Source organism: Cryptotermes secundus, unplaced genomic scaffold (genome assembly GCF_002891405.2).
Source record: "Cryptotermes secundus unplaced genomic scaffold, Csec_1.0 scaffold1943, whole genome shotgun sequence".
Taxonomy (NCBI): domain Eukaryota; kingdom Metazoa; phylum Arthropoda; class Insecta; order Blattodea; family Kalotermitidae; genus Cryptotermes; species Cryptotermes secundus.
This window is the reverse complement of record NW_019744174.1, coordinates 7,985-17,959: the sequence shown is the minus strand read 5'-3', so window position 1 is coordinate 17,959 and position 9,975 is coordinate 7,985. Positions and strand designations below refer to the sequence as shown.

Sequence of the window (9,975 nt, the reverse complement as noted above, 5' to 3'; positions counted from 1 at the left end):
GTGGTAGGTAAATGTTCATGATTACTGTCTTGTGGATCATTGTCTATCACTGTATTATTGTCACTATCAACTTCATCCAATTCAGGAATCATTATTTCATCGCCACTATCATCATCAGAAAAAATCTCGTTCACAACATTTTCCAGCTGGTCTGTAGGAAAACGAAGACACTTGCTGCAAGAAGCCATGGTGAAACTGAATGAATGTGAAATATTTTCTGACCTTCACCTTCTCAGAGGGTTCTGACAGTAATATAGACCGCCACAAAGTTTACAAGGGTTCTTTACAAACATGCACAAAAACTATCATATATATGTCTTTGGTTGATGAGTGCCAAGAGAGCAAAGAAGGGACGAGATTGTCAAAGCGTTAAAACACGCCAACGCCAGGGAACGGCTGGCATCGTCCGGGCGTTAAAACACGCCCGCGCCAGTCAAAGAGTTAAGGACCCAGGCAGTGGGAGTCTGAAGGGGCAAGTTTACACTGTAAGGAGGATGGGGAGCACTTCCTGGCCACACTTTTCAATTTTCTCCAGTATTAGGTGTGCCCTGTGAGGGCATGGATTATCTTGACGAAGAATGATGTGTCTTTTCATCAGGCACTTGTCATAAATTGCACATCACAGTTCATGGAGCATCTAAACGTAGAGAACTGCATTTACAGTTTCCTTTCTGTGCAGTCCTTGGCATCCTGGAAAATCTGTTGCCATAATTTTTCCACTTTTTTTGAGGGTATGGTTCTAGCCTTTTTCTTCATTGGAGATGCAGCATGGTGCCACTCCATGCTCTCATTTTGGTTTGAGGTCAAAATGGTGGACTCAGTGGTCATCACCAGTCATTTAGTTTAGCAGACAGTCATTGTCCTTGGCAGCATGTCACTGAATCAGCTGGTGACACACATCATGCATGCCCATTTCTGCTCACGTGTCCAGTCTGGGGAAGTGGCTAAACCCTGAAAGCCAAAATCACGCATTAGATGCAGGCAATGGAAGTCCTAAGGATGAGACAGTGGTCAAATAATGAAGTTCAAATGATCTGAATATTTTAATTTTATTCTCTAGAAATGATGATTTTACGATGCTTGGATTGAAAACACAAATGTTAATTTTTTTTAATTCTCTTAGTGGGGGGTGTAGCCCAGCTGGGTCCACTCGGCACGGCGGCCACTGATTGGCCTATTGTAGCCTGCTGTGGCACAGCCCAAAGCATAAATGTTACTCTTCATAAAATTCAATCCCATTTTTGCTAACATTGCAGATGTTCCATGTTGAGTTACAGAAGTAACTGATTTGTGTTTCTTACAGGTTTCCTAACTTTTATTAACTGTTATGATGTAAAGCTTACAACACGACTGCAAAATATATTTATGTTCACAAAGATTGCTGCCCTTGTTGTCATCATCATTGCGGGATTTGCATATATGTTTTGGGGTAAGTACTAATAATGTTAACTTTGAATTGACTCCTTGTCACCACAGCGTAGCCTGTCTTTGGGTTACACAATATATGGAGAGTAGCTGTGAGTAAAGTGAATAACATTCACAGACAACTGATTGGGTGGGGGCTAACAAAACCATCACTGTTAAAACTAGCAAGTTTTCAGCATTCTGTTTGCATTAGTTGAAGTCTATTATGTGTGTGCATCCATGCGTGAGTCTTATAATACAACTAATTATTTATGGGCGCACACCAGAAATTAATTAACTAATTTTCCTGGGGAGTAAAGCGCGGCCAGCGCGTAAGGCTGACAAGCTTACCACCATCTATGAGCTAATTGTCTAGAAAATGCGGGCGCCTCGACATCACACAGTGCTGTGGGCCTTGAACTGTTACCTACCCGGACTGTAACCAGTCCGGAATTTCAGGAGAGGGAAAGGGGGAGAAGTTCATTCACTTGTTGTTGTGGGAAATACACGCACAAATCGAGAGCTATGCTGACTGAGTTTAACAATTACTATAATATAATAATGAAATAAATATACATTTAGCAATAATAAAGGAAATAAAACATATGAAGTGAATACCAGAAATAATATTACAAAAAACCTAGCATGACCCACTACGGTCATTCAAACCAATACCTTATTCATGGGGCACCGTCCATTTCACTGACCATTTACTTTCACAAACCAAGGAAAGAAAAAAATAACAATACTCACATGTGTACATATACTCACAGGGTACCCATACGTGTCTATTTATATAAAACACCTTTGCCTCGCCATTGCTCCATAGCTCGGCAAAGGGGCCCTCTCCCGGGACACACAGCGCTGACTTCCAAAAATAAATTTAATTTTGAAAAAGAAAGGAAACCAAACAGAAATTTCTAAGAGCAGGGACAACCACCCTGCACGACCGCCATCCAGGGAAAGAGAGCAATCATTCGTGTCATCTTGCCACGACAAGAAAAGGAGGAAGGAAAAAAGAGGGGGAGGGTCACGTGACATTATTGAAAAGAACTTTACAAGAAATATATGAGCATTGGCTGTGGTAGACTGCAGTTCCATGACACCTTTCACGGGGCTAACCCTTTGAATTGTCTTCAGACGGTTCAGCCTTCACTACATGTTACAGAGATAGTTCCCTCCCCACACCTTTTTTAATGGAGTGTTGTTCTTGACAGCTAGTTCATATCATATGTGTTTATGACATGTTTCAGCTGTATATAGCCCTCTCCAGCTATGTTTTGTGTTGATTGTTTCACAGCACGCATGCCACTTTTGAAGTATGTGACAGTATATAACACGGTGATGTAAGCCTGCTAACAAATTACTGTGGGGGATATAGAGACAGCAAGGTGATTTCATAAGCCTTCTTTTATTTCTTGAAAATAAGGAAAGTAGGCTAAAATTTATAAAAGTTCTATGTCCAAGTTAGACCACAGGAGGTTTATTTAATTTAATTTTTAATATCTAAGATTATACAGTGCCAAGTGATAAGATTATTAATAAATGATGAATTGGAGACGATTAGCAAGTATGTGATCATAGCCTAATGAAGGCGGCCTCCATAGTGTAGGGGTAAAGTTCCCACCTCATGACTCAAGGTACGCGGGTTCAAACCCGGCGGAGGTCATGGAATTTTTAAGGGCAGAAAAATTTAGGGAACAAGTCCTCCGGGAGGGACTTTAAGCCATGGGTCCCGTGTCGTAGCTTTACGGCACGTAAAAGAACCTCATGTCCCAAAGGGACCACTGAGCCAAATTAATCAGACATTTCCCGCCCAACAGTAGTCTCTAACGCCTCTGATAGATGGAGAAAGCATCAAGAGATTCCACTGAGCCAGTAGAGGCCGAACTCGCTGGCTGAGTCGGGACTGATGGTACGCACCAGTATCGGTAGGGTATAGAGACTGGTAGAATATCACAGAGGGGATGTACAATAGACCACTGGTCACAGTGCATGGGGAAACCCACCCCTCCAATAATAATAATAAACTCCAGAATTGCTTATTTATTTAAGCTATGGTGTCAGAACGCCATGTTTTCTCTATAGCAATGTGAGATATTTCAGTATTTTTTTGCTTTTTTGTAACAGGTAATGCAGGGAACTTGAAAGATCCTTTCCATGGCTCAACAAGAGATGCTGGGAAGATAGCTGTCTCCTTTTGCTCAGGGATATTTTCATATTCTGGGTGGAATTATTTGAATTTTATGACAGAGGAGTTGAAAGACCCTTATGTGTAAGTTATTCTTCACTTTATTAATTTAGTATGCAGCTGTGAATGTAATGTATGGCTAGATGATGTGTCATGAGGGTGAATACTGTGTGAGTTGGAGTTGCATTTATGTTTAAGGCCATACCATAGCTCAGATGGTTATTCACCAGCTTCCTGCCACGGCTGTCCGGGTTGGAGCCCAGGTCAGGTCATGTGGGATTTGTGGTGGACAATGTGGCACTGGGGAAGGTTTTGTTCAAGTTTCCCCTGCCAATTCTCATTCCACTGACTGCTCCACATTCATCATCTGTTATCCAGGGCTGGTACAATAGGCCATTATTGGCCGACTTAACAAGTGGACTCAGTCTCACCCCACCCCCAAAAAAAACTAAAAAAGAAGAAAATACATTTCTCTTAGTAGTCACAAACTGATCTTGCCTTTCCTCGGGCCTTTGCACTCCCATTAATACAGTGCAGTGTACAACCCTGAAAGCTGAGATATTGTGTGGATGGTGTTATTTCATCTGTGGCTCGTAAGGTGATGCATATAAGTGGTATTATGTTCTACATGATCTTTGAATTTGTCATGGTTTACTATGAACCATTTTGGCTTTTGGAGATTAACCATATTATATATTGAAGCTGTTCCATCTTATCAGAATAATTTAGTTGCCATCATCAGGGCAAATGAGGCACATGGGTGAAGGAGACTGATACATGCATCTCATAGTGGGAGTAAGGGTGTGGCAATGGAGCAGTGGTATGTCTGATAGAAAGAGGCCATGTGGTTAAAAGGAAGGATTGAAAGGGAATGGGTAGGCATTGCGCAGTTTGTATCCATTTTCGTGATTGAAGTTACATTGCATTTTACTGTTTCAGTGACTTCCCTGATGAAATGGTAAGTGTGGATGTTTGCTAGGTCTTTAGTTTTAATAAAAGACCTGGCACACATCTGATCAACTGTACCCGCTTAATAACATACTGAGGGAAGCTACCAAAATAGTCAGTCACCTCCCATCTTTAATTATGCAGATCGATGCAAAGTGAGTGGAGTCTAGTGATATCTCGGGGTTACAGGGTTTTTGGACAATGGACAAAGTCAGAAAACCCCATAACCCCAAGTGTTGTACACCATCGTCAGAACCGCTTAGAATCTATTAGTTTACCTGTTCTCCTCCAATCCTTCATCTTAACCTCATGACCCCACCCCAGTGGATAACGCCACACTCTATACCCCCAAACTTACTTTCAGAACCCCTAACCCTTCTTAACCATTTGGTGCCTTCCTGTACAACAGCAGCAGTGGAATAAGGGACCTAGATTTGAAGGTGCACCTGTGTCTGAGGAAGAAAAAGACATCTGGCATGATCTTCGGGAAGTCCATGGAGCTGGAGTTCACAAAGCAAACAGTCAGAACACCCATTATACTGTGGAAAATAAAGGTCAGAACATTATTGAAGGGTTGGCTTCATCCGAAACAAATGAAGAGACTGCACGCAGAATAAGAGCCAGAGATGTAGGACCACTGGCCACTCTAGGTAGTGTACCCTTACTGACTGCAAGGAGGGTCTTTGTTGTTTGCATCCTGTTGTGTGTCATGATGTGGAAAAGAAGGTTGATGGTACTACACCTGGGCCACCTGGCACCCTATGTGGGAACCACTTGGGATGAGTGGCCTTAAGGAGGGAGCTATGCAAGGGCCACAAGATAAGCAAGTATACCAGAGCCATTTCTAGGCAACGGCTTGGTAAACACATTCCCACAGCAATGGTACAACAACATTGGAATCATGCCCTCTGCGGTCCGCGCCATGGCCATTACTACACACTGATGTGGTAAACACGTCTCTGCAGCAAGAAATCCAGGTACAGCAATAGAAGAGCTGTGTTTTCTGTTGGTCCATGCCGAGATGTTATAACCGGGATGGTTTGGGGCAACTAATTAGTTGCAAGAGTGCTCAGTTGAAAGTCCAGCTGTGAAGAGAAGATTTTATTTGCGATATTTTGAGTATGTAATTCAATGAGACTGTTGTAGTTCCAATCCGTTAACAGGAAACAGCTAGTGGAGACTGTAATAGACTGAGGACACTAGTCTGTGTGTGTTAGTGATCTGTAAAGTGTAGTCACAATTTGTGGGTATATAAGTGGTTAATAAATTGAGTCACCAATCCACACCCCTTCTATAATCACTCCATATGCGTGACAATCACAGTTACAGCTTATTACATTATGGGTTGGAACATAGCTAATGTGGTACTTTAAATCAGTTATGGACATGAAACCTGGAAGGTACAAATATGCACTTTAGATAAATTACGTGAGTGGCAGCTTCATGTCCCGGCTGCTTCACCCCCAGTGGCCATTGAATAAGAGGCTGGGTGGGCCCCAGAGGCGGTCTGGGCGATGTGGAGAAGAGAAAATTCTTAACCCTACTGGGACTAGAACTCTGATCTCCCCGGTCATCCAGCCCATAGCCAGTCACTGTACCAACTACACTATTCCAGCTCCTTGAATTATACATTTACTAATGAAAAATGAAGGACTTAATGCAGTCACTCTACAGCACTATCATTTACTTGTATAATAATTTGTATTTTCAAAAATGGAAAATTCTTGTTTTCATGATATGCCACCTATAGCTGAACAAATAATTGGTTTAATCATATTTTAATTCCATGTTGAAGACATTACTGATGCCAAATTTTTTGTTTTGCAGGAACCTCCCTAGAGCTATCTACATTTCCCTGCCACTTGTTACCTTGATCTATGTTTTTGCAAATGTGGCTTACCTGGCAGTCCTGACACCTACAGCCATGATTACCTCCAATGCTATTGCTGTGGTAGGTGCTTTTTGATGTTCTACAACAAATGTGAAAATTATATTTACACCATTCTAAGTCAGTGGTACTTGTCTCATATAATGAAAGCATGTTTGATTACTGCTGTATTTATTCGGATATCACATGCACCTTGTCTCTGACCTCCTCCCCCCTTCTCTAAGAAAATGGAAACCTTGATCTCCCTTCTTTCTTAGTCAGCATGTTCAAAAATTATGTACAACAAAGTATGGGAGAAAATCAGCAAATAGGTCACAAATGGATGTAAATATTTCTTGACATATCCTCCACCAACAATGATACAATGTTATCCCATCGCTTTACCAGTGCATCAAAACCGCAACATAAAGGTCTTTTGACTGTTGCCTCAGCAACTTCTGGATTTCCATTTCAAAACCTTCATCATCACTAAAACATTTGCCACATTTCTCAACCCAGTTGTGATCTGCTTTACACAACAAACACTTCCCACTGTAAACAGGAAACGTTTCTTTATGAATACCCTTTGCGTCGAGCCTTTTTGCCCACAAAGAACGCACAAAAGATCACTGCTCTTCGGTAGTACACTCCTAAGCACAGATGAGATGCAGTAGATTTGTGTAATTTACGTAGGTAGGCTGAAAAGTAATGCACACATGCTTGTAGAGCGTGAACGAAATGACCTTCAGAAGTACGCCGGGTGGCATGTGGAAGTAACATTCCCCCTCAATATGCATGCACAGGTTTGAGGTCGTTGCGTTCATCCAGTGTATTTTGAGAAGCGGAAGTATGGAGACGTGTTCTAGTGCTATGTCAACGCGAGTTAAACAGCGTCCTGTTATCGAATTTTTAACTGCTGAAAAAGTGACTCCTACTGAGATTCATCGTCGTTTAAAGGCTGTTTATGGTGACGATGCTGTTGATAGGTCTACTGTAAATCGATGGGTAATAAAATTTCGTGGTTGCGAGCCTGGAAAACCATAATTGTTGATGAAACACGCAGCGGACGTCCGATCACTGCCACAGATGATAATCATCGCAAACTCGTCGACGATTTGATTCAAAATGACCAGTGAATCACTCAAAAGTGTATCACAAACCATATTGGAATATCCAAGGAACGTGTCGACTTCATTATTGAACAGTTGGGATACCGTAAAATCTGCACGATGGGTACCACGCCGTCTCACAGACAAGAACAAACAGCGTCGATTGGAATGCTGCGAGCAACTTTTGCAGCGCTACCGTGATGAAGGAGACGACTTTCTTTTGAATATTGTGATGGGACCAGTCATAGGTCCATCGTTACGACCCGGAAGAGAATAGACAGAGCGCTGAATATCAACATCCGTCTTCTCCTCAGGCGAAAAAGTTCAAAACACAACCATCCGCCAAAGAACTTCTTTTGACTGTGTTATGGGATGCTCACTGAGTTTATGTGACCAATTTTCTGGAATGAGGGGCAACGGTAAATTCTTCTCAGCACATACAGACTCTTAAAACACCTCCGGCGTAGAGTTTGTCGTGTTAGAGNCAACAACATCCCGAAGCAAAAAGATTGGGCCAAGCGGGAAAGAATTCTAGGGATTTTAAGAATTCTTACTTCAAATAACGAAACATAATTTTACAGAATTAACGACGAATCAAATAAGGAAGCTACTGTGGTGTGTGAAAAACTTTTAGTGAATCGACATTCTGGGTAATTTTAACTATTTGTAATTATTTTAATTAACTGGAAAGTGGCTATCTTGGACAAAGTGAAGTTTTGTGTGTTGGTGATTTCTTTTTCTACTATAAATGCCTCTGATGATGGCTCCGTGGTGAGCCGAAACATGTAAGGCAGGTGTTGACGAGGTGGAAAACTTAAAAAAGTGTCACATTTGACGGAAGGAACTTGATTGTTAAATGCTTTTGAAACTTAAGAATTGTACTTTAATGTACTTTTCTCCCGCTCTTGCTATTTGTTTTTGTTCGCGCTCTACAAGCATTTGTGCATTACTTTTCAGCCTACCCACGTAGTTGATTGAGTTCATATTTTGTTTATGTTGTACTTGTGTGAAGAGAGGAGTAAGGGTGGTGACAGATATGGTATGGTTGTCACACGTAGCAGCTTGCAGTAATCGAGAATCTTAGTGATGTTCTTCTCTGAGAACACGTCATAATTGGTGAAGGCTCAGATCTGTGGAATTGATACCAGACAGTGCCAGATCTTAGTCAAACACTGGAAGAGATTAGAAAGTTCTGATGAATTTATTTTAAAATTATCAGTAAGTCTGTTTCATTATCATTTGATGTAGTGAATGATCTTTCTAGAAGTGTATAGTGAAATTATAATTCTGAGATTTTAATACAAGAGTTTCCTACAGCTTCCAATTTGCTAAGATTGGAGCTGAACATCCGTTCATAGGACCTGAACCAGTCTGCGGCATCTCTATAGGAGTTGCCAGAAAGGCAATCAGGGACTGGACAAATAAGAAGCACAAGAAATACTGGGGATCCTTGACTGGAATCAGGCAAGCAAAGGGGCTCATACAAGGACCCTCTGCTAAAAGAGCGAAGGAACTGTTGAAGTTAAACAGGAACCAGCTACGATGGGTGGTAGAACTACTTACAGGACACTGTCACCTTAAAGGACACCTCTTCAAACTGGGACTAAGTGATAGTCCCACTTGTGAGAGGTGTCAAGAAGAAAATGAAACAGCCACACATATCCTGTGTGAGTGTGAAGCCTTAGCTTATTTAAGATTGCGTCACTTGGGTCAATACTTTATGAAACCAAGTGACTATTTCAACAGCCCCACATACAAAATTGTACACTTCATTCAAAGCGCAGGATTGCTGAGGGGATAATCAAAAGGGGAAGCACAATAGATCACCGTAGGTCGCGGTGCAAGGGCCAAGAAGGCCCCCCTTCCCTTATACATACATTCATTCCTACAGCTTCAGTTCCTGTAGTCTCTCTCAGTTCTAGTCAGATACATCTCAAATAGGGATCTCAATATTTACTTTCTTCTTTAATTGTTGGTGGTAGTTACTGTTGTTAATCATCAGTTATTGTTATTTTTCTTCCCCAGACATTTGCTGACAAAGTCCTGGGTATCATGTCTTGGATCATGCCAGTTATGGTGGCTATGTCTGTATTTGGAGGTCTCAGTGTCCACATCATGACTTCTTCCAGGTAATCAATCAACTGCCTCTTAGACCTTATGACCTATACAGTCCACTTATGTTTGTATTGAGAGTCTCAAGGTACATTAGTGCTATAGCTGAACCTTTCCTTGCAAAGATTATGGGAAGTAATGAATTAAAATAAATTATGAAAAGGATGAGGTGCTGGTGAGAAATATTTTCACAGATTTAAATTGTGAGAGGTGAAGCAGCATCATTGAACAACTAGGGAATTGGTAAACATGGAATCTCAAAGGTGTTAATGGCTAAAACTTCAGCTTCCATTGAGTGAAGTTTATTTATTCACCACAGAGTTATTATTATGGAAGGCACTCGA

General features: G+C 41.4%; 1 protein-coding gene across 5 annotated transcripts in view; it reads left to right on the top strand.

Moving 5' to 3' along the window:
- Positions 1-9,652, top strand: part of LOC111874624 (large neutral amino acids transporter small subunit 1) — a 25,759-nt gene extending 16,107 nt beyond the window's left edge. For all 5 annotated transcript variants that reach the window (XM_023870263.2, XM_023870265.2, XM_023870264.2 and 2 more), the window contains exons 5-8: positions 1,304-1,429; positions 3,535-3,679; positions 6,371-6,494; positions 9,545-9,652. In XM_023870263.2, coding sequence (XP_023726031.1) covers positions 1,304-1,429; positions 3,535-3,679; positions 6,371-6,494; positions 9,545-9,652 — 503 coding nt within the window. The remainder of the gene's footprint in view (positions 1-1,303; positions 1,430-3,534; positions 3,680-6,370; positions 6,495-9,544) is intronic.
- The last annotated feature ends 323 nt before the right edge of the window (positions 9,653-9,975 follow it).